Source organism: Podarcis vaucheri, assembly GCF_965113315.1.
Source record: "Podarcis vaucheri genome assembly, chromosome: 6".
Taxonomy (NCBI): Eukaryota; Metazoa; Chordata; class Lepidosauria; order Squamata; family Lacertidae; genus Podarcis; species Podarcis vaucheri.
This window is the reverse complement of record NC_138764.1, coordinates 56207612-56232623: the sequence shown is the minus strand read 5'-3', so window position 1 is coordinate 56232623 and position 25012 is coordinate 56207612. Positions and strand designations below refer to the sequence as shown.

Genomic DNA, 25012 nt, shown 5'->3' with positions numbered 1-25012 from the left:
ATCTCATTCCAAATGTCAATATATTTCACCTATTATTCATAAGCAATTAAATAAACCATGACAGAGCTGTTTCTTTCCAGTTGAAGGAGTGATCTGTCAATAAGCAAGGATTGGGAGCAAGGCATTGCAGCTGGCGCATCCTAGAATCCCTTGGTTATACGGATGGATGATCAGCCCTGTGCTAGCAGCTTTTGCATCTTGACTGTTTAAATCAGGGGCAGGGAAACTTGTGGCCCTCCAGACACGGCAGGGCCGAAATTCCCACCATCCTCAACCAGGGATGCTGGGGTTTGTAGTTCAGCCACAGGTTTCCCCAACCCTGGGTTTAAACCTCCCCAACGAAATGCTGCTGCTTCTCATGAGGGCCTAAAGTATTTCCTTTTATCTCCTGAGAAACTCACATTGGCTCCTGTGGTTTGCACCTCACACCCTGCCAATGACCCCTTCAGTTGCTGGTGTGTTAGGAAGAGGGTGCTGCACTTGAGTGCTTATGAGATAGCTCAGCTTTACTACAGGAAGGGAGAAAAGAGGGTATTGTAAAGAAAAAGTGGGTGCCCTAGGAAAGAAGCACTTGGCCTCTGTGGGCTGGCCCCTGCCCCATGTTCCAGGATGCTTTGCTGGGGAGGATGTTGCTCCCTGAGCCCCACTACTTCTCAGGAGCTCCGAGATGAACAGGCTGCCAGCAGGAGCATTTCGCAGGAGCCTCTCCTGTGGATGCACCTCCTTTGCTCTCCCCCTGGTGCACGCAGCACACTCCACGTAGGCGCACGTGGCTGCCCGCTGATCGCAAACAATTGCTGTGAGCACTCAGCAAATGGAAGCCGTCGTTTCAGCTTTGCCTCCTGCCACTGGGATGGGAGGGGGCTGGCAGCCGGCGAGTTGTGCACCTAACCGTGTCATTCAATTAGAGCCAGCAGCCGCTCTGGCACAGAGCTGCCAAGGAGCCATCTGCTGCGCTAACTGGGGGGACTGGCAGGATACGGGGGAGCCACGCCTGCTAGAAGTGACCTCTGATGTGAGCCCTGGCCATGGAAGCCGGAGTGGGGATTGTGGCATCATGGGGACTCGGCGGCAACCTAAAGGATCACCTCCCAGGATCTCCATGTTCTGCAGGGGACAGGGAGACCCTGCACACAACCCTCCAAAGAAAAGACTGCACACACAATACTTTTATAGCACGCACACCCCAAAAGAATCCTGGGAGCTGTAGTTGGTTAAGGGTACTGTGAAGTGTAGCTCTATGAAGGGCAAACTACACTTCCCATTATCCTTAGGGGGGGTGTTTTAAAAGTATGGTATGTACACAGCCAAAGGTATACATTTGCCAGTGGCAAGCAGGGAGTAATACCACATCCTAATATCCTTATCCCAATCTTTCTCTGTATTCTTCACATCCACCCTTGACACAACGGAGGCTTGAAGTCATTTCCCCACGATAAGTGGAGTCTTGGAGGGGCAAATGCAAAGAGGGGAAGTCAGCAAACACTTTGCACACACAGAATGCACCCCAACCACAGTTGCAAGACAAGGGAGTCAGGCCAAGAGACAATCCTACATCATGGCAACGTTTGACCCAGCGGTTCCAAGGGCTGCTCTTATGGGGGATGTTTGTGTTTTAGGGGCAGAGAATCTGGCACTTTTGAAGAGCTGTGGCAGAATATGACCTTTAACAGATGTTGCCTCTCCTCCACCAATTCTGAAATGAGAAACAGAATATGAACAGAGCCCCAGAGCGTTCCAAGACTAGCAGTGAGATACATGTAACTATGAATATTTGTCCCAAGGTTTCTCTGCATGCTTGTTTACAGAAATGTGTGTAACTGTTACATACCTGCACATATACATGTGTATACATGCATCTAGGTATGTGCAAATAACCTTGCAGGGTTTGCTTACAGAGGGATAAGGCTGATGGCCTGAGCATTGCCAGCAACTTTCCCTTGGTGCCTTTTGGCTGAAGGCTAAACCAGCCCTGCCACAAGGGGTCTTTAATATGGGTGGCTACTCTTAACCAAACAGCCTTCTCCCTCCAGATACAGTCAAGCTGTTACTGCATAAATGCAGCTTCTGGAGGGGCAGTCTGTTAATCTGTTGCAGCAAAACCAACAAAGTGCCTTGTGGCATCTTAAAGACTGAACCAATTTATTACGACACTAAGTATTATCCTCATTTGGTACTGTAAATACACCACACACTCACACTGTGCATAGCAAAAAGAAGAAGAAAAAGGACAACCAGTGGAGCGGAATGGCAATAAAATGCAAAAAGCACACGCAAATACTGAATTGAACTTAAATGGGGATGGGAAGAGCAGCAGCATTCACAACAGCAGTAACTAGTAAAAATACAACCATCCTAGCATTGGTAATTAGCAAACTATACTGGAACAGGAACCACTGTGCCTATTTATGCCCAAACGGATACAAGAAAACTTCTTAATAAGTTCTGATTCAGTCCTTTCAGCTGCTGACATCTTTCTTTAACATTTTCATGTTGAAGAGAAGCAGCTTCCAGGTCAGCAGTGGAGTGTGTCGGAAGAATTAAATGTTCGCTCAGTGGATTCTGATAAAAAGGCAGGTATCTCACCATATCAGACCTGGGCTAGCAGCTCCAGCCCACTTGGATGATGGTGTATGTGTAATTTTATCTCAAAGAGTCCCCACAAAGACAATCTGAGGATTTTGGAGTAATAACAGGTTATTCCACTCCTGGCTCTAGTGGCAAGTTTCCTATTGAGGTTCTGGGTCTGTACCCACCTGAAGGAAGCTTCTTTCTTTGGCTTTGTAAGATGTGTGACACAATGGACAGCAGAGGCTCCTCAGTGCTTTTCCACTTAGACCAATAGGCCTTTCACCAGGGCACAGCAGGGAATCTGGGGCAGAGAGAGGAAGTGCTAGCACCCCCTCCCTTTCTCTCACCCGCGGAAGCAGGGAGTCCAGATGCTGTAAATCAAGCAACGAGTGCGTTCCCAGCTCCCCTCCCGCTCTGCCCCCCATTCCTTCTGCATTGATCGAGTCCTTGCCGGGCGCTCGCGGCCATTCATGTTCCCTGAGCATGGGCTCGGGACGAGATGTTCAGGCGGCAGCCACATGTGACCGCGTGGCACGTTCGCTTGCGCAGTTAATGGGGTTGCCAGCCTGGCTACACAGCACTTTGCAAGGAATTGGATACACAGCCTGGTAGCCTTCCCCATAAGGAGTCATAACGGTGCGGTAGCTGTGTCAGGCTGTTGCAGCAAAAACAGCAAGAATATTGCGGCATCTCAAAGACCTGTGGAATAGAGTCCACTTGATCAGATGCATGAAGCGTTATCCTGCATTTGCTGTGGTGGTGGGGGTCTCTCTCTGAGTGCATGTATGTTTATCAGCTGTGTCTGCATGCCACAATAATGCTGTTGGAAGCGGAGTTCTGATTTGTTACCATGCAATAAACCAAAAATGTAAAGCCAAGAATAAAAGTTGACTACTGTTCACAACTGCCCAGAAATAAATATACCACGAATACGTTGTTTGTTTTACACTAAAATTTTGTCAAATCGCTACACAAATTGGTGTGTATGGCCAACACACAAATCCTCTCACTAATAATTAGTAAACTAATTAACAATGTGGTAAGATGAGCTACTGTTGCTCGATTCTGGCACAGGTGAGAGAACTGAACTTTTCATAAATTACAGTTCAGTAGTTTCATGCTGGAAGTCTCCCTCTGAAGTTCCTTTGCTCAAGAAGGTCAGTAACAGTGATCTGGGTGGTTGAAGTGTTCTCCCCCCCCCCAGTGGTTTCTGAATAGGGTGGCAGTTTATGATGTTCTAGTACTGTAACATGAAGCTCCAGGGTATCACACAACACAACTGCCTCTATCCTTTATATTCTACTTGTGCCAGCTTGACATTAAAGAATGACTCTACACCATTACGTTGTGAAGAAAAATGGTCATAGTTCGTCCTACCAGTTCAGTTGTCCTAGGTGGTACACAGTTTTTCATGGCCAAAGGAGCAGCATCTCAAGAGTAAGGGCAGCACTATAGATGGCTGCAGGTCAGATCCTCCATGGCTGACTTCTTAAAGCATGCTGCTCACTCTGAGTAGCCTAATCCAACTTGAATTGCAAAGCGAGCGCTTAATGAGGCTTCTGTTCTGCTTAATTAATGAGAGCTCAGTTCACTCTGACCACGTGGTGGTCTGTTGGGCAGAGAACTCCCAACAGGAACTCAAAGAGAAGGCTGGAGTGAAACTCATGGAAGTAGCCCGTTGACTTGGGCAACTCCCAGCATACACTGCTGCTTCTTAGCATGTTAGGATCAAGCCACTCTTTGCAAACTTTGGACCAGTTCATTTCACCTCCCTGAGGAGGAAATGCAGGGAATCGGTCCTCCACTGCTTCTGTTACTACTTCTTAGGGGGAGGTGAGTACCGAGGCTAATCCTCCGTTACCATTGCCTTTCTGTCAGCTACTGGAAGAAACTACCAACCCTGCCATTTTGGGGCAGGCAAGACAAGCAGTGGCTATAGCAGGGCAGGAATGGGCCACACATTCCCTTATTAGAGGAAGACATGTGAATTAGCTCCCACAGTGGGTCAGAAATTAAATCAGTTGACTTTTCATGAAGGAAAACTGTCTTGGCAAGAAAAGAGGTATTTGGCGGATCTGGCCAAATCATGTATTGGTGGCAGCAATTTTACCTGTCACATACAGACAGAATGTTTCACTGTTTGGGAAGATTTATAATGATATCCTCCAAGAACAAGGGCTGATTTAAATCAGTGCTTCAAATAAAGTTTCCAGCTTTCTAATTCATGTATTTACTCAGCAAGTATATACTGTATACTAAACAGATGAAAGTCAATGAAATTCTATATATTTTATACTAAATTCTGCCTCAGCTTTATACTGCTACCTAGGAGCATATATGGTCATGCAGCTTTCAATGGTGAAGTTAATTATTCTGTTTGGCATTCTTTCTATACATATGTGTAAAGTCACTTACTTGAATACTTTTATACATAACTTTCCAGAAACAAGGGCTGGTATAGAAGAGCACTGTTTCTCCATGGTTATTTTAATTTGTTTTTTAACATTATTTTGTTTTTCCCCATTTTGCCAGCAGGACTCCCCTGTAACAGGCTCTCATCACATTGCCAGGGCATGCAGCAATACAGCCTGCTCACGCATTCCCATCCAAGGCCTGCCAAGCCTCCTCAGGAAGCATCCAGCAGCTCATTCATCCTCCAGACCCAAGGGCATAAGAACCTCCTGGGGGGGGGGCAGAATAGGAGAACCATGTATGGGACTCTGGGGAAGAATGGGGGGAAAGTTCCACACACCTTTCTATACTTGTGGAAGAGGATTCCATTTGGATCAGACATAAGAAAGTGATTCGTAAATTAAAAAATAGCAGCAACAACAACAACCTTGGTCCAACAAACCAAATAATAAGCTATGAGAACACAGACTCCTGCCTCTTCCCTTTTCTCTTCCTTAATTCAACATTTCCTTGTTTCCAGAAAGAGTTTCCAACAATATATGAACTAGGAAATGATCATTTGAGTGATCCCTGTCAAGCAGGATAACAAACCACGGACTGCTATCCTGGTTTGTAGGGATCATTCAAACCACAGTTTCTTAGTTTGGACATCATGGTTCGGATGCCACCAGTTTAATAACTTAAGTAGTACTGAATTAAAGTCCATAAGTGGGATAAAAATGAAAAGTCTAAAACAAGCTGGTAGGCAGACACACACACACACACTTTCATTATCAGTTTATGATTCCAGGCTTCTATTCTGACTTTGTACTTGGCAGTTCTAGAGTGGTATCTGTCTTAGCCTATTGCAGCAACAACAAAAGGGTCTTGTGGCATCTTAAAGGACAACAAATTAATAAAGAGAATTACGGCATAAACGTTTGTGGACTACTGTTGATTTCATCAAGTACATAAAGTTGCAGTGCACCAGGAGTGGGAATTACAAATTCCCGTGGTTTTACACTGCAATTTCTCTTTAAAGCTCTGTGATATCAAATTCCCGCAAATTCATCAAGAGGTTCAGTGCTATAATTTGTTGACTGAATTGGAAATTTGGGACATTGTTTATTTGTTTATCACACTCTGCGTGCTACCTAGCTTACAAATGTCAAGGTTTCTGTGTTATCAGCAACAACTGTTTTGTAAATTACCACTGTTAATTACACAATTTATTACTACCTCTGGCATCAGCAAATTCCCGTGGTTTTACACTGCAATTTCTCTTTAAAGTTCTGTGATGTCCTTGGTTTCAGTATGCATGCACAGGTGTCTCCTGCACTGACATGGTGCAGCTATTTCATCACACTATATTGGTGCAAGATGCTTTTGTGCAGGTATAAATGTATCACAAAGTTCACCTTACGTGCCAGACAATCATGATGAAAGCTACCAAGTTCTTGGTCTGCTGTGGAAGCACAGGTTTCTACCAAATTCTCCCTTTGGCAGAATTGTGAGCCCTCCTTAAATGCTGTTTGTTAAGCCTGGATTTCCTCCCCACACATAGGCAGTGCACCAGGAGTGGGGGCAAACAGTCACCATTCTCCGGACATTTAGCTTGCCTTTCTCCCATTACTGAAATGTTGTGGTTACTTGAGGGGGAAAATGCATTTTTAAATGTTCACCTCCCCAGGAAGGCTCTTTATCCCTGGTGCGCTCCTGAATATAGATTCTTCCTGCTACTGCCACTATCCCCATATGAGTGTGGTACTATACCTTTCCTCACTATTTGTGACTATTGCGGAAATACCAATGCCTTAAAGGATAAAAGCAAATGCTGCAAATGTTTTCATATTCAGCCGGAGCCATGTTGGAACTGATCCTGAGCTAAAGTTTGAGGTGGCAGAACTAGGGGAGCCATTTACCCTGAATCCCCATGGTTGCCATTAACCTGCTTCTTCCTCTAACAAAGCACAAAAGGGGAAAGTACCACAAACTTCACTTTTTACTTACAATGCTGGTGAATTCAAGAAAAAGTGTGTGTGCATCTATATTCACATACATGCATGATTTTGCATCCTCCTACCTGCACCCATCAAGTAAGGACTCATTCACACTTCCACATGCCCTGCTGCTTGCCCTCGGGGAAACCCAATCTTTACTGCTGAATTGGAGCAAACATCAGTTGGGTTTTGTCCAGATTGACATTTGCTCTGATTTAGCACTAAACAGCAGGCTTTCAGGAAGTTGTGGGGCATAGGCAAAACCACTCAGACCCATGTTTTCCAGGCATGGGACAAGCGGATGTGCGGAAGTGTAGACGAGCCCTCAGTTGCATAGCAAATGTGGGAGAAATACATACTGAATTTGACCCAAGTGATGACACAGATCAGAGAGTCACCCATGGTTTCTCCTAGAGACACAGCAGGATTTCATAGGCATGAGAAGGGGAAGGAAGTTCTTATACCACCTCATGCTCATCCATCAGGACTCCCTGGCAAGAGCTACCTTTCTTATGCTAATTCACCTGTTGGCTCAACTGGTGGGCCTCATGGCTGAGCTTGTAAGGCCACTGGGCTGCTTCCAGAAGGAGGCTTCAATCAGGCAACAGGATTTATGCTAGAGAAGCTCCTGTCAGCTGCACAGCCCCTTCCGGCAAGTGGTTCCCAAGGGACATGCTGCCCTTGCGGTGGTGAAGGAAGAGAAGCAGGTCTGGGCTAGAAGCCAGGTGGCAAGGAAGGCTTAGCTAGGAGCCAAGGGAAATCCCTCTTTTGATCCCAGTTCACTCATTGCTTGAGTCAACTGGAGCCTCACCTGACCCCCACTCATTACCCCACAAAGCCTCCAACTCTGGGGCAGTGCAGGCAAGAAGACAACTAGCTGCTCAGCTTATATCAACAACAAGAAGCCTAGAGCATGCTGGAGTCAAACTGTTCACAACATGATGCCCTCAGTACCAAAGGGAACAGGGAAGGTCATTTTGGAGTGCCAGTGGGTAGAGACTGGGCACAGAATGTTCATCCTAGGCTAGGAGCTGCACAACACATGTGTTTCTAAATATTCTAGTGGAAGTCAAGAGGAAAAGAGAAAGCAACAGATATTACCAGAAAAGCTTTTCCCAATTCCCCCAGCCTTGCTGGTCAAAGGGCTCCCATGGTCACCTTCACATACTGCACCTTTAATGCATTGAATCAGTGTTGTACTCAATATACAATGGGCCAGAGGGGAGATGACCTTTCTCAACTTATTGAGGGTTCTCTGCTTCAGTCTGAAGCCCAAACATTTTAGTAAAAGTCACATGGGACACCCAGCAGAGGTGCTGCTACCCGGGTGTGTTCTGAAGGCACAGGAGGTCACCACTTGGCTGATGCTAAACAGGTTTGTGGCTGGATTGCCTGAGAACTACATGCATGCCTCCTTGGATCCCATGGTAGAAGAAAGGAGGAATATAAGTGTAATAAAATAAAATAACATAATAGATGCTATACACACAATATGTGAAAGTATATTTAATTGGAGGGAGATGCCTGAATCAGGAGATGTTGAAAGAGTGGATTATTATGGCAGTGAGAAGTTAACATTAAAAATAGTGAATCCAAGCATCAAATTAAATATTATTCAGTGTTTGATGGACAGGGCTGATCTTTTCTTTTCTTTCTTCTTTTCTTTGCCTTCTTTTGCTACAACCTTTAGACTGCATTCACTATCATTCTATAGATTTTCTCCTTCTCGAACACATATCAAGTATGAGCACGGGGGGGGGGGCTTCTCATTTCATTTGCCCCCAAATTAGAATCCTTTTGGCATAGGGAGCAGCACTTCCAAAATGGTGCTAGGCAATAAATTGTGGGGATGGAAGAGACAAGCTGCTTTTCTAGGTGGGATGTTTTTTCCAACTCATCCTTCTCTGGAATTGCTTTAGGGTGGTGGCACTTTGGAAAAAAGATTATATAGATCAGCCTTCCTCAGCCTGCTACCCTCCAGATGTGTGGGACTATAACTCCCATAAGCCTCAGCCAGAATGGCCCATGGTCAGGAGAGTGGGCATTATTGTCTACTAACATCCAGAGGGCCACAGATTGGGGAAGGTTGTCCTAGATGGATGACTAAAAAAAAACAAAAAACTTGCTTGCCATGTGCATCCTTGGTGCCATCTTGGAGGCACTTTCCCACCTGCCAGTTCAGGGGCTAGAGCTCTTAAAGTTAGGGTCCAGGGGCAGCATATTTTGGAGAAAATCTGCCACCCCTAAATTGCTCTTCAAATTCACTCCCTGTGATGAGGCTTTCAGCTTGCCTCAAGATTGATTCTTGTCACTCTGGTGCTTCTCTGTAAGCTTAGGTAAAGGTAAAGGTACCCCTGCCCGAACGGGCCAGTCTTGACAGACTCTGGGGTTTGTGCGCCCATCTCACATCTATTGGCCGGGGGCCAGCGCTGTCCGGGGACACTTCCGGGTCACGTGGCCAGCGTGACAACGCTGCTCTGGCGAGCCAGAGCCGCACACGGAACACCGTTTACCTTCCCGCTGGTAAGCGGTACCTATTTATCTACTTGCCCCCGGGGGTGCTTTCGAACTGCTAGGTGGGCAGGCGCTGGGACCGAGCAGCGGGAGCGCACCCCACCGCGGGGATTCGAACCGCCGACCTTTCGATCGGCAAGCCCTAGGCGTTGAGGCTTTAGCCCACAGCGCCACCCGCGTCTGTAAGCTTACCTCTACACTATTCTATATATTTCCTCCATAAATTATTTGCTTACATTACCACCCTCTTAATTCAAAATACTGTATGATTTAATGGATGTTGAACTAAAGGGAGCCTGTTGAATGGACAGAGGCAGCAAATCAAAGGCTTGTGTCAAAAGTAGCACTGTCCAGCATGCCAAGAATAGCCAAAACAGGTAGAAAAGAATAAGGAACTGAGGTTGTGCATCCAAAAATAAGAGTTATGCCACCACAAGTTCTGTATACACACACAGCTCTACAAGATGACATTGAATTGCATTTGGCCCAGCGCAATTCAAACATAGTTTTGAGCTGGGAGCAGGATGAATTCATTATGCAACCCATGACCCCAAAGCAGCTACAGAACCACCTGTATGATCTGTAGCAAGTTCATCAAATCAGAAATCTCACTTTGGGCAACCCTTTGAAAGGAAATGTTGCTCCACACTGCAAAAGAAGTCACCAATTGTGATGTCCCTCCCTCCCTTCATGTACTGATGAGCAAACTTCTTTTAATCACGGAAATTATTTGTCTGCTTCACTGACTATAACAACGGTTTGGACTCCATCTGGCACCCAGGCTGAACCTTAAATTGCTACAGAAAGCAACTGAGGGTAAAACATATGACCTGATTAAATCTATGCATCAACCCATCAAATGCAGGATAAAAATAAATGGGCAAACTGAGGTTTTAAAAGAGGCATAAAGGAGTGAGCTGGGGACGCAGCACTCAACTCTCCTCACTCCAACCCATACACAAGCTGCAACCACAATCCATCTGGCCTCAGACTTCCTTTAAATGGGATAGATCAGCTTTGGTAGCTATCACCTTCAGTGCGACAGCAAGGAAATCGGCTGCAGTATCAGAGCCCCACAAGTCAGATAACACATACTGTGACCATCCAGGATTTTGGGTAGGTGGGATTAACTTAGTCAAGGTTTAGCCCACGTACAGGCAATTCGTGGCTCTCCAGATGCTGGACTACAACTCCCATCAAGCCCAGACAACATGTCCAATGGTCAGGGATGAGTTGCAGTGCAGCAATTATTTGGAGGGCCCAGTGGCAGACCTTAATTTTTAGGGGCCTGAAGCTTGAATTGTTATGAGAGCCCCTTTGCAACCAGCAGTTAGGTCTGGATAACCACTGTTATCTTCTTCAGTTGGGTTGTTTACAATCTTTACAACACCCGTGCTACTGACTCTCAAAACTCTGAGAAATATATACAAAAACAAATAAATAATCAATTTGTGCCATGCAACTCAAATTGAGTCTACTAGACCCATTTATTTTTTAAAGCAATGTGGGTGAAAGTTGCTTCTGGGGCCCCTCTGGGATTAAGGGCCCTGAAGTTTAAAGTTCATTAGTTTCGTAGCAGATCCACTCCTGGGCTCCCCATCCCTGGTTTAGGCTCTTGCCTTCAGACGGGTGCAGTCAAGACTGATTCACAGAAAAGTAGCAATGGAAACTCAAAAGTCTTTGCCGAAGGGAGTGGAGGGGGTATCCTAATCACAATGGCTCTGGTTGTGATGCAAGCAATACATTTGCTTGCAGGTGTTGAGATTTGGTGAAGCTGGTGTTCTCTTTTTTTAGAGACAGTTGCTAGATATCATTCCTAAAAGGGATGTTTACTGTTCCAAGGTGCTATGAGAAAAAACCAGTAATAGGTCCCACCCCCAATAATCTTAATTAATGAGTTGATTTTTCTTTTGTACTTGTAGTCATTTGATACTTCATTTAAAGTTTCATAGTATGTTTCTTGGTACATCCAAAACTAAGGGAACTGAACGTGATTTTCATTTTTTAAAGTCATTCTTGCTGGCTGTGGGAAGTGCAAAAATGCTGTGTTCCCCTTACCGCAAACCAAGTTGTAGAACTTACAAATTGCAGCTGGCTTCCAGTATTTGAAGTTTCTTGCTAATATTGATATCTCTTGTGAAAATGATAGTATAACCAAGTCAGTATTAATACATTTTTTTAAAGGTTCAATTTTCCTCTCTTTTAAATTTACTGCTGACAAATCACCAAAAATATGACTATTCACCCTATACTATACTTTGTGTTGAAACCATGCATATAAAGGTATTGTTTGCTTGTGGCTGATGCAAGACATTTTGCTGCCTTTGGCAAAAGACAAAATGGCGTCTCACCATTCCATGTACAGAAGCCAACTAGACTAGCATTTAAATCTTATTTCAATACTAGCAATGGTATAGTGTCCACCATACCTGAGGGCAGCAGACTACTTCTGTGGTTGCAGGATAGGTCACAAGGCAGCATTGTCCTCAACAAAATGGTATGGTCTGGGAACTCACCAGGAGGAATACCCAAGGGGCTACTGTCATTGCACCCCAGCACCTGGTAAATTAGACAGTCACCTCACTCTGTCTAATGGTAGGGCCGGCCTTGTTGACGCCTTTTCTTCTTGCTTTTAGTTGTTTTCACTTTTAAAAAGTTACTGAGAGCATGGATCCTGCAATCTGTTTCAGGAATGCCTCTGTTCAAAGGCTCAGATAAATTCCTTGTCCAAACCCCTGACCACAGACACTGTCCCAGCAGAGCAATCAGTGCATCAGGGTTTGAAGCTTCCCCTTTACTCCACACAGAGCATCAAAAGTTCTGGACAGGTGTTACTAAGAAAAGTGAGGAGAAACGTCTTGGCTCCATGGGCCAGATCCATAGCAGAATCTGATCTAGCCTCACAGGCCGAATTTGACAGGTGGGTGAGGCTTCCCACCTGTCAATCACCTGACTGCACAAGGGAATCAGTGCTTTGAGGCCTCAAAGCTATGACTTCAAAGAACCACATGCAGCCAATCCAGCAGGCTTCCAATCCACAAATTGGTGGTGGGCAAGCCTGTTTTCCCTTGCTAATTCACAACAAGGAGTGCACTTCAAGGTTCCTGATTGTGCATTGGCAGCTGCATCTTACCTGCCCCACACCTAACATCATATATGACATCAGGTGTGGGGCAGCTGGGGTGGCTGGCCATATTTGAACCTCTGGTGAGCCAAGCTTGGTCCATGGGCCAGAGGTTCCCCGCCCCTGTGCAGGAAGTGGAGTTACCAATAGCTACATGGCCTTTACAGCCCCTCATGCAGTAAATACTGTTCTCTGGCTCTCTCTAGAGGCCACGGGGAAACACAGCAACTCCCCACACCTCCAGCTGTCAAATGTAACTTAATGCATATAAGCTGTGAGGGTACAATGGTGACCCCAAAAGTGTACGGCCTGAGTAGTGCTGGAAAGCATTTCCTGCTACCGGACAACACACACCATAAGGCGATGGAAGGGAGCACTACAAGAAAGCAAGGGCTAGAGCCCTCAAGAAGAGAAAGGCCACCTTACTGAAGTCCACAGCGGGGGTGGGGGGGTGGGGGTGGGGGGTGGGATGCACATGTGCAGCCACAAAAGTTTATTCACTCACACCTATAACCATAACCAACCTTAAATGCAGACTTTCTGGCTTCATAAAGCGGATGGAACGGCAGCCAAGGAGCAGTCCCCCCCCCCGCACTCCTGTATGTTTATGGGCTGGAGCCCCCAAACTGTTTTATGCATCTCCACCCTCATGAGAAACAGCCTGGCAGTGATGCCTGAGCCACATTGAGCCTGGCAATTCCTCACCTCTTTGCGCTGTCTCCCCGGGAGCCAGCACAAAGAGGCTTTGAGAGAGTGTGGTTACCAGCTTTCATTGAGTCTCCGGCATTAACTTCTCCCCTTTACCCCCTTTTTAAACTTGCTGTGGCAGCCGCAGCAACAGGACCCCCTCGCTTCTTTGTGGAACTCGAACACTCACACACACTCACACGAATCCTTCCTCCCCCATTGGAAAACGGCTCCCTCCCCTCCCCCTCACTTTAGGGCTTTAGGGAAGATTCCCCACTGACCTGCTCTTGGGGGCAGGGAACCCCTTGGCTGCTCATTCCCGGTATCCTGGGGCGTTGCTAGAGCTGTGGCTGATTGCTGCCTCCTTCACATCCAGCCCCGCTGCTACTGGGGCGATAATGTGCTTGCCTCTCCCTCATGAACTTGGCATTACTCTCAGCTCAGTTCTCCCAGCACCAGGCTGCCCCCGCCTGCCCAGTGCCCAGCACCGCGCTGCCCAGCACCCGCCAGCATTCTATACCCAGCCACATGGCTCCCCTCTACTGCTGCAATCTCTCCCTCTCACACACACACACAGAGGAGCCCACACTCCCAGAAGGACCTAGGATCACCCATTTCCTCTGCTATTAAGGCTGTATACACCCCACCACCACCAAATCCTGGGAACCATAGTTTATCCATTCACAGAGCTGCGATTCCCAGCACCTTTAATGAGCTACTTTTAATGTATGGCGTGCATGCAGCCAAGTCTCCACTCTCATGGACAAAAGGTGGCTCTTCCTAACAAGTGATAACCTGCAGTACACATGGAAAGCTCATCATGTTATCTGGGAGATCTGCGGTCGGATCTTCCAGTGCTTTGGTTTTCATTAAAGATTGGGTCAGGGCAGAACTGCTGTGAAAGGCAGCATGCAACTCCTCTCGCTCAAAGCATTTTCCCTAAGGCTATTTGTCCCACTGAAGAAAGTGTACTTGGTAAATGATGAACAAACGTGAATGAGGTAAAGACTCAGAGGGAACGAAGAAAGAGCGTGGAATCCCAGCAAATTCCACATGCTTTCAGGCTACAAACAAATGAAGCTGGAGGGTGCAAGGCAGTGTCAGGATATATTTGGCCAGCATGACTAAACCAAGCAAAATGAGCCTGGAGGTCCATCCCTGTCGTACAGCCCATTTCCATTTGCTTTTCAAGGGTCCTATGTGGAATTGCTCTTGAGAGGCACGGATGTAGTTCATTTTCCAAGGGTCGTTCATTCCTTCCCAGCATTCAGTATTCAGAGCCCACTAACCAGGACCTAGGAAGCTGCCATATACCAAAGCCAGGCCATTGGTCTATCTAGCTGCGTAGTGTCTACATTCAACTAGCAACAACTCTTTACGGTTTCAGCCAGAACACTTTTCCATCTCTACCTGGATATGCTGGGCACTGAACTGGGTACCTTTTCTATGCAAATGGTTCCCATTATATCCACTGGCCTGTGGAGCCAGCTATAAGCACCTTCAGGTAGAGATGCAGCAAACAGCTCCAGGGCAGGGATCTGGCTTACCTGAAGCTGAGACTTGCATACACAGCAACATGGAAAGCTGCCGTATATCATTTAGCAACATCTGGATAGCTCAGTTGTTAGAGCATGGTGCTGACAATGCCAAGGCTGCAGGTTTGATCCCTGTTTGGGACAGCTGCATATTCCTCCATTGCAGGAGGTTGGACTACAGGACCCCTGGACGGTTAAGTCCAGTCAATGGCAACTATGGCTCATCTTGCTTTCAGGCTGAGGGAGCCAGCGTTTGTCCACAGATGGTTTTCCAGGTCATGTGGCCAGCATGACTAAACCGCTTCTGGAGCAATGAAACACAGTGACATAAGCCAGAGCGCATGGAAACACCATTTACCTTCCTGCTGCAGCAGTACCTATTTATCTACTTGCGATGATCCTTAGGGTCCTTTGCCCTAATTCTATGATCAAGTCAGACTCTTGGCCCACCTAGATCCCCCCTCCTGCCTTTCCCAGGGATTGAACCTGTGACCTTCTGCATGCAAAGCAAATGTTCTCCTGCAATGATTTTGCAAAGTTTTTTGCAGATAAAATCGCCCAGATTTGGGAAGAAGTAGACTCCACCGTGGGAGCAGGGCCGGGGCGGGAGAGTGCTAGAGCTCTGTCTAGTCAAGTTGAGTGGGATCAATTTCAATCTGTTACCTCCGAGGATGTGGACAGGCTGCTTGGACGAGTGAAACCAACCACCTGTCTCCTGGATCCTTGCCCATCCTGGCTTATAAAAGCTAGCCGGGAAGGACTGGGCGATGGGCTTCGTGGGGTGGTGAATGCTTCCCTCCGTGAGGGAGCCTTCCCAGACCCGCTGAAAGAGGCGGTTATTAAACCGCTTCTTAAAAAACCATCTTTAGATGCGGCCACGATGGCCAACTATCGCCCAGTCTCAAATCTTCCATTCCTGGGCAAGGTGATTGAGCGAGCGGTTGCCGAACAACTCCAGGCACGCCTGGAAGAAGCGGACCATTTGGATCCCTTCCAGTCGGGATTCAGGCCTCATCATGGGACTGAAACTGCCTTGGTCGCACTGGTTGATGATCTCCGGCGGGCTAGGGACAAAGGTGAGAGCTGTTTCCTAGTTCTGCTGGATCTCTCAGCGGCGTTTGATACCATCGACCATAGCATCCTTCTGGACCGTCTTGAGGGGCTGGGAGCTGGGGGCACTGTTATACAGTGGTTCCGCTCCTTCCTCCTGGGCCGTGTTCAGAAAGTGGTGGTGGGGGATGAGTGTTCAGACCCCTGGGCTCTCACTTGTGGGGTGCCTCAGGGTTCTGTCCTCTCCCCCATGCTTTTCAACATCTACATGCGGCCGCTGGGAGAGATCATCAGGAGGTTTGGGCTGGGTGTTCATCAGTATGCGGATGACACCCAGCTCTACCTCTCTTTTAAATCAGAACCAGTGAAGGCGGTGAAGGTCCTGTGTGAGTGTCTGGAGGCGGTTGGAGGATGGATGGCGGCTAACAGATTGAGGTTGAATCCTGACAAGACAGAAGTACTGTTTTTGGGGGACAGGAGGCGGGCAGGTGTGGAGGATTCCCTGGTCCTGAATGGGGTAACTGTGCCCCTGAAGGACCAGGTGCGCAGCCTGGGAGTCATTTTGGACTCACAGCTGTCCATGGAGGCACAGGTCAAATCTGTGTCCAGGGCAGCTGTTTACCAGCTCCATCTGGTACGTAGGCTGAGACCCTATCTGCCTGCGGACTGTCTCGCCAGAGTGGTGCATGCTCTGGTTATCTCCCGCTTGGACTACTGCAATGCACTCTACGTGGGGCTACCTTTGAAGGTGAGTCGGAAACTACAACTAATCCAGAATGCGGCAGCTAGACTGGTGACTGGGAGCGGCCGCCGAGACCATATAACACCAGTCTTGAAAGACCTGCATTGGCTCCCAGTACGTTTCCGAGCACAATTCAAAGTGTTGGTGCTGACCTTTAAAGCCCTAAACGGCCTCGGTCCAGTATACCTGAAGGAGCGTCTCCACCCCCATCATTCTGCCCGGACGCTGAGGTCCAGCGCCGAGGGCCTTCTGGCGGTTCCCTCATTGCGAGAAGCAAAGCTACAGGGAACCAGGCAGAGGGCCTTCTCGGTAGTGGCGCCCGCCCTGTGGAACGCCCTTCCAGCAGATGTCAAAGCGATAAACAACTACCTGACATTCAGGAGACATCTTAAGGCAGCCCTGTTCAGGGAAGTTTTTAACGTGTGATATTTTACTGTATTTTTGGTTTTTATGGAAGCCGCCCAGAGTGGCTGGGGAGGCCCAGCCAGATGGGCGGGGTATAAATAATAAATTATTATTATTATTATTATTATTACTGAGCTACAGCTCATCCCCAACTCTGACACCCCCGCCCTGACTTCTCAATTCCATTTGGAAATGGAGAGAAGTCTGGGGTGCAGGGCTGAAGGTGCATGTGGGGCCTCTTGCTCCGCTTTGCATCCAATAGTGGCACAACCCTTTCCCATTTGCCCAGCAGGCACTCAGTGTGGTGAAAGAGCCAGCTCAGCCTGACCTCACCTAATGAGGCCTCATTAGCAGCATCCAGCTGTTGGCTGCCCCTCCCTTTCAATTAACTAGCACTAGAAGGAGGGGGCTGCCTCACAGATGGGCTCAGACCCCACAGCGCTTGGGCAAGCAGCCGGGCACCAAGAGGGAAAGGCAGCCAGGAAGGGCTTAAGTTTTTCTTACTCCTGCGGTGAAGGAGACTCCACCCGCTTCTGCCCCCCCACCCCCGGCCACAGGCAGCCCCTCCCAGGCCCAGTGCGGGCTCAGCGCCTGTGCTTTCAGCCTGGCCCGGCTCCTTGGAGGCAGTAATACCTGGCACAGGATTACAGTCTTGCTGGAGTCTGAAGAGGCAGGCATCCTGGGCCCAAACAGATTTCATAACAACTCATTCACAGTGCTCACATACAGTATTCCTTGCTGAGCTATTTAAGTCTTGGCTTGGCACACACCCCTGGCCTTATAGGGACTTCTGCCTGCACCCACCTGTTGTAGGACATCCCAAAAAGCCCAGCCAGTCACAGAGCTGAGAAGAAGTCAGAGCTGTAAAGAGACAGCTCTGAGACATGTGTGTGTGTGTGTGTGTGTGTGTGTGTGTGTGTGTGTCTGTGTGTAGCCAGGCTTGAGTCTAGTTCTTGGCATGACAGTGTAGGTCCTGCCCCACAGCCAGCTTAGCCCTCCGAGGTCAATGGCAACTGTACACAGCCGTCTGCCCCTCTGCAGGGGCCTGTATATAGCACCACAGTCTGCTTAGGATACAGCTATCTAGCACTGGGCCTGGACTGGTGTCGAAGGCTTGATTGTGAGAGCCAAGGTTCCTCTTTCTCCGTGTCACCCTTGGATGTGTGTGTGTGTTCTGTAGCCATGCCTTGGCCAGGTAGTTCTGCCACTCAGAGAATACCGAGAACTATGACAAGACGGTAGGTTTGAGGTCCCAGGTAGAAGATCAGTGCTGGGGCAGTCCTATGAAGCCTGTCTGTCTGGGGGTGGGGCCATCCTCGGCAAGGCTGCCCCTGAAAGGGTCGCAACACCAAAGGGGGCAACAGCAAAGGGGAGCTATCCCTTTGGTGGCAGCACTGTGGGGGTGGAACGAGGGTGTGAGCCAGCCCCCTTGTGTTAAAGTTATTGTTTTCACGGGGATGTGGTTTTAACTTGGATGGGTGCTGTTTTATTGGGAGGGTGGGGTTGTTTCAAATTGTTTTTAAATGTTATATGTTAATTTGGATTTTCTATTTGTATTTGTGGGTGGGCTGGAGCATTGTTTAGGGGCTTTTGTTGGGGAGTGTATTGTTTATTAGTGTCTATACTGTACATCACAATTGTTTATTGTTTTGATTATTTTTATCATATATTTTGTGCTTTGATTATTTTTCTTACAAATTTTTTGCTTTGTATATTGCAACTTTGTGTTGTGAACTGCCCTGAGACCTACAGGTAGAGAGCAATATGCAAATTTAAATAAATAAATAAATAAGTGGAAACCTTTAGGCAGGCATATTGCTGGATACATGGGTTCATGACATAAATTTGCATTCAATCTCCCTATGCTAACTTAAATGTATAGATATTTTTGGGAAACTAAGGTAGTGGGTGACTAAGGTAGTGGGTTCACCGGTAGTGAACTCTGCAGTGTGCCCAGCTGTCCTATATGCAAACTTGTTTTTCAAAAGTCCCCCCCCCCAAAAAAGAGGCAAAGGAGTAGGCGATCCAGAGCCTATTGCAAAAAACCTGGGGTTCAGCAATACCCCTGCCTGCAGGTTCTCCTTCCAGTAGAGAGGGGCTATAGCATAGTGGCATGCTGACAGACCCAGGTTCAATTCCTGGCCTCTCCAGGCAAGGCACAGAAAGATCTTTGTCTGAAACCCTAAAGAACCTCTGCCAATCCTTGTTGACCATACTGAGCTAGATGGACTGACCTGGTGTAAAACACTTTCCTATATGTGAGTCTGGGTTTTGCTCAGAGTAGACACTGAGTAAAACTAGCTATCACTCATTGCCTTAAACCATTCCATTCCTCACTGAGGCCTTCTGACTTTGTATCACAGTGGTATTAGGGTGCAATCCACTCTGCGAATGTGCAGTGCTGCTAAATATATCCTAATCCCCACCATGTTTTAACAATGCCTCATCTTAGGTCAGTTCCAGCTCTTTGGGTGGATGAACCAGATATGCTTAGATTAACTTTCTGAACCTTTATCCCACTATCTTGAGATGCAAAGGTCCCCAAAATTGATTGAGGTAGTGGCGAAGGGAAAGTGGAAAGGGAAGCCTATCCAATAGTGCAGACCTCACCAGCCTGGTGCCTTCCAGATGTTTTGGACTACAAATCCCATCGGCTGGAGGGCACCAGATTGGCGAAGCTGCTTTAGGGACATGTGATCCCTCAGAGCCATCCCAGGTTGCCTTTCCTCCAAGAACCACATGCCACATCCTGCTGCTGCTCTCCCTTCCTCTTGATGTCATCAAAGCCATCTCCATGGTAACCATTTATGAAGTCACCATGCACTGAGCTGACCATCTGGTGACAACCATGAGCAACAGAAAAGAGGGGGAGTTAAGATGGCACAACAAATGTCTTCTATTTTCTCCAACTTGGGCTCCTCATAGGGGCACCAAGAACTTGATTCTCAGTCTCCCCTTTTGGACTCAGTCTGACCTGCCTTGTTCTTTAGGGACGCTCTTGTTGTCTTTACTGCTTTTGATGGAATGCTAAGCCTCACCACCTCCCCTACTATGGCTTCGAGCACCCCAGCTGTTTCCTGAGCATCAACTGTCCAAGGAGCCCAATGAGGCGTGAATGAGACAGCAGAACATGGCAGGGAAGTGCAGAGAAGGGGGGAGAAGAGACCAGATGGGGTCTGGGGGGCTGCCATTGCTACACATGGACAAGGCATGGTCCAGTGATAAGCTGCCACGCGTGGGGGCAGTCGGCATGCAATACTAGCTTAGAACCAGTAAGTCCCACTCTGCAAAACCTACTTGCCACCACAGCTGCAAAAGGCAAATTGAGGGTCATGCCAGCAACAGAGTCTAATTCAGCCAGAAGGTGGAGCTAGACAGGGTAGGCAGGATAGGAATCCTATGTCAGATATAAAAGCAAAGGGCAAAGGAGACGCATTCATTCTTGTTAGTTACATTCATTCTCATGCAAAGAAGGAAAAATACAGTTGGCAGAATGAAAATGCTTTCCGTGCAGATACAAATGCCTTACATTTCAGGAAATCAGACACCAAACTGAAGGATGAAACTGTGCTCTTGGGGATGGCTTATTTTTAATGGGAGATACTTCAGCACACAGAAGGAACATGCTCTAACATCTCAAACTAGAAGAACCATGTTCTGCAAGGGCTACATAAAGCCTGGATGGGTCAGTCTTAGGAAACCCAGCCTGGCTAAAAAATCTTGAGCTGAACGGAAGCTTAGTCATTCTTCTAAATTGGAAATATGTACAAAGACTTTATTCTGCCTTAAACCATTTGCAACAACAAACTTAAAGCAAGAAAGAGAGCATCTTTCCATTTAAAACCATCACACAAGTATTTGTGCCATATCACAGAAGAGCCTCACACTGGGTTTGGGGTTCCATCTTTGAGTCCCTTTGCTGTCACTTCTCATCTTTCCCTTGGAGATAAATCCAGCACAGGAATCATGGGTACAAGTCCATGTCACCTACTATCACTGCTTAGGACAATGGTGTTCTTTGCTAGTCTCTGTGGTCCAATAATCTCCTTAAAGTCACATCATGTACTGTGTCAATCTACATCGCAATAACTGTGTTACAGGGCCACATACCTGTCTTTGGATATCTTTGGGGTGTTGGTGGGTGTTGCAGTGACCTACTACAGGTTCAACGGGGTGTGCTTAGGTGTATTATCTGCTGTTGAACATGTATAAAGACTAAATGAATGTACACTGAAACTCTCCACAAAAGATTCTTTCAGTTGCAGACTTAGCTCAATTGTTTAGAACGATTCCCCTGTGTACACACACACACACACACACACACACACACAGCTTGCACCTTTTGGTTTCCATGCATTCACAACAGCACACCCACCTACTTCATACCAAGGGATTTGCACATCTCTTCTCCTGACCCCCACTGGTATTATCACCTTGAAGCAGGTCAGAGTTTCTGGCATGCCCTTCTTACTCCCAGTTTCTCAGTTGTGTCCATGACAAGGATACATACACCCTGCAGGAACCCAGGAAGAGTGGAAACAAGCTTTGAAAGTGTTTTAAATTCCTAGGCACATATTTATTCTCAGGCTCAGCATATGAAGGATGAGAACAGGCCCTGACCAAAGGCTCCTACGGACAAGTAGATTTCCAGATCAGAACAGGAAAGGAATAAATCTGGCCACAGCCTTAGTTGCATCTGTACTGGATAAATGCAATGCATACACAGAGCTACCTGGAAACATCTGCTGGTAGTTCAAAATGCAGGAGCTAGACTTAACAGGTGCTGGTTTATTCGGGACATGCAACTCCTCTTTTGTACAAAGTACACTGGGTGCTAGTTTGCTTCCAAGCACAATCCAAAGGGCTGATTATTGCCTTTAAAGCCATTGATGGTTTGGAGCTTACACAGCAATCCAAACCCCTCTTGGACCTGGCCATGGCGTGGTTGGATAGAGTGGAGCTACCTTTTGACTCAGCACTGATGCCTGAGCTTGCCTTCCACTGGAGTAGCTGCCCACTGGCAGTGTCTGCACCAGCAGTGGCTAGTTGAAATCCCCAGAACCTGGGTGTTCCAAGAGCAGGGAGGTAGTGGAGCTGCGCTGGCCCAGAATCTGCTAGATCTTGATCTGGTCTTGCTGCCACCACCTGATGGTATCAGGCTCAATCCTCCTCCATGCCCCCCCATCCATATGTGTGCTGCCACCACTGTGAGCAGCTGTGCTGTGGATGCTGCTGTGGCTCTGCTGCTCTGCACAGCCCTGCCAGAGGGGTGGGGATTTGGGCTGCACTCATAGATATCTAAAGGACTGCCTCCTTCCATAAGAACCCACCCAGCTTCTATGTTCAGTGGGAGATCCTGTTCCACAGCAGGTGGAAACAAAAGAAAGGGCCTTTTCTGCCATGGCACCCACAATGTGGATTGCTGTTCCCTAGGATATTTCACTCACCCTCTTTTTATTTTCCACTCTTTTAGATGCTTTTTTTGTTCTAGGAAGCCTTCACCATGCTTATTATGAGATTTTGTTTTGCTTCCCTAACCCCACCCCAGAAATTGTTTCTGTAATTTTACACGTTTTTAAAATGTATATGTTTTATATTTTTAATACATTAGCCATCACGTGTTTCATGAAAAGGTAAAGATGCGTACGAATCTTAAAACAAATAAAATAAAAATTGGTCACACAGCTTAGTAAAACAATCTAAACAGATGGGCATATAACTTCAGTTGACATTTTGCTACGGCCAGGCTTCAAATGAATTACTCAGAATGCAGGTGAATGCTGTGAACTGAAAATCTGGCCATAACTTCACCCATCCTCTTAAAAAGGGACAGTAAAGGCTCCTACCATTTCTGTTGTACAGTGTGAATGGGGGAGCGGTGGTAATAACTTCCGAGACAATAGCTGCAAACGAGTACTATATATTCCATTACAGACAGATGGGGTATGGGTACATTCCTCACTGTGTATGTGTGGGGCCATAATTTCACCTATAACACTGAGAAGGACAGTAGAGGGGCATGCCATTTCTATTATAAAATAAACTTGTCACCTCATCCCTCACCCTCTACCTCCCTGGAACCAGCAACAATGCAACTGAGGTGAGGGGAGCCCCACCACACCGTCATGCATATATCTCATTCTCTAACATCCAGTTGGTGTTACCACTTCGTGGATGTGAAACCAACTGAAATAAGTGAATAAACTTATGCAACAGCTTTTCTGAATGTATGGGAACTCCCACAACAGCAGTTGACGACAGGTCTTGGGACACTTCCCTTCAACAAAAAGAAGAGTTTCCCATTTCTCATGTAGCTTTAGTAAAGCAGCCAGCAGTGCTCTGCAAGATCAAAACTTCAAACCCAAACATATCCCAACCTGTGAATCGCAGCCTTCCTGAACCACTGTGAAAGTCAGACCAGAAGATGCTCAAACATTCAACCCACGCCCAACACAGCAACATAGAATTCAATGGTAAGCAGCAAATACAAATCGGTCAACAAGTTTGGCTGCTATGGAACCTTTTGTCTGTGTAACCTCTTGTGGACAAAGGATTAGAAGATTAGAAACCTTTGTTCAATTTCAGTTCAGTGATATTTCATTGCCGTTACAAGATACAAAACTTTTGGCAAAGTGTATTAGAAGGACTTGCTCTCTGAAGTGTTCATCAGAAAGTACAAGTTACAGAGCAATCCTATGCATATTTACTCAGAAGTATGTTCTACTCAGTTCAGTGGGGCTTAGACCTAGGGAGGTATAGGATGTCAGACTTAATGTACAATTAACTTACAGAAACCATTTTCACAGATATGATTGTAGCTACAACTGTAGGTGTTTTTAAAAAACCAAAATCAAGAGCTGGACAAATTCATTGGGAATAGGAGCTATACAGTGCCTTTTAGAAAAATAACTAAAAATAGATAGGTAGCCGTGTTGGTCTGCCATAGTCAAAATAAAAAAAAAAATCCTTCCAGTAGCACCTTTAAGACCAACTAAATTAGTTCTTTGTATGAGCTTTCGTGTGCATGCACACTTCTTCAGATACACTGAAACAGAAGTTGCCAGATCCTTCTATATAGTGAGAAGGTGGGGAGGGGTATTACTCAGAAGGGTGGTGGGAATGGGAGATTGACAGATAGCTGAGATGAGCCTGTTGACGACTCTTAACGACTGCAATAGGTCTTACAGGAAAAGGCAAGGGGTGAAAAGGTGAAACATGGCTTAGTCATGTATAATGAGATAAGAATCCAATGTCTCTGTTCAGACCAGGTCTCTCCATGGTTTTGAGTTTGGTAATGAGTTGCAATTCAGCAGCTTCTCTTTCCAGTCTATTTCTGAAATTCCTTTGTAGTAAAACAGCTACTTTGAGATCTTGTATAGAATGTCCAGGGAGATTGAAGTGTTCTCCTACTGGTTTCTCTGTTTTGTGATTCTTGATGTCAGATTTATGTCCGTTTATTCTTTGGCGTAAGGTTTGGCCTGTTTGTCCAATATAGAGAGCTGAAGGACACTGTTGGCATTTGATGGCATACACAATGTTAGACGATGAGCAATTAAATAGTCCCGAGATGGTATGTGTGATGTTGTTGGGGCCAGTAATGGTGTTGTCCGGGTGTATGTGGCAGCAAAGTTGGCATCTGGGTTTATTGCAGGCTCTGGTGCCAGTGTCCATGTTAAGTCTGGTTGTAGCATTATTGTGGGTTAGGAGTTGTTTAAGATTAGGTGGCTGTCTGTAGGCAATGAAAGGTCTTCCTCCCAGAGCTTGAGAAAGAGAACTGTCGTTGTCCAGGAGAGGTTGTAGATCTCTGATGATGCGTTGTACTGTTTTAACAGTTTTGCAGTTTCTTTTTTTCTTCTTCTTCTTTTGTATTGTATTGTATTATTGTATGTTTTTTCTTTTTTGGTTTTTTGTAGTGTTGTGTTCAATTTGTTTGAAAACTAATAAATATTACTATATAAAAAAAGACAACTTGATACAGTTGAGCCTCATCTAG

General features: G+C 46.7%; 1 protein-coding gene across 4 annotated transcripts in view; it reads right to left on the bottom strand.

Moving 5' to 3' along the window:
- The window catches only part of SLC6A9 (solute carrier family 6 member 9), a 54566-nt gene that overhangs the window by 14444 nt on the left and 15110 nt on the right, over positions 1–25012 (bottom strand). Inside the window, exon 1 of one of the 4 annotated variants that reach the window (XM_082228862.1) lies at positions 13569–13672. The exons of the other annotated variants lie outside the window; for them this stretch is intronic. Within the exon in view, the coding sequence (XP_082084988.1) occupies positions 13569–13604 (36 nt within the window). The 5' untranslated portion in view covers positions 13605–13672. Of the gene's footprint in view, positions 1–13568; positions 13673–25012 lie in introns of those variants that run through there. 4 annotated transcript variants of the gene reach the window in all.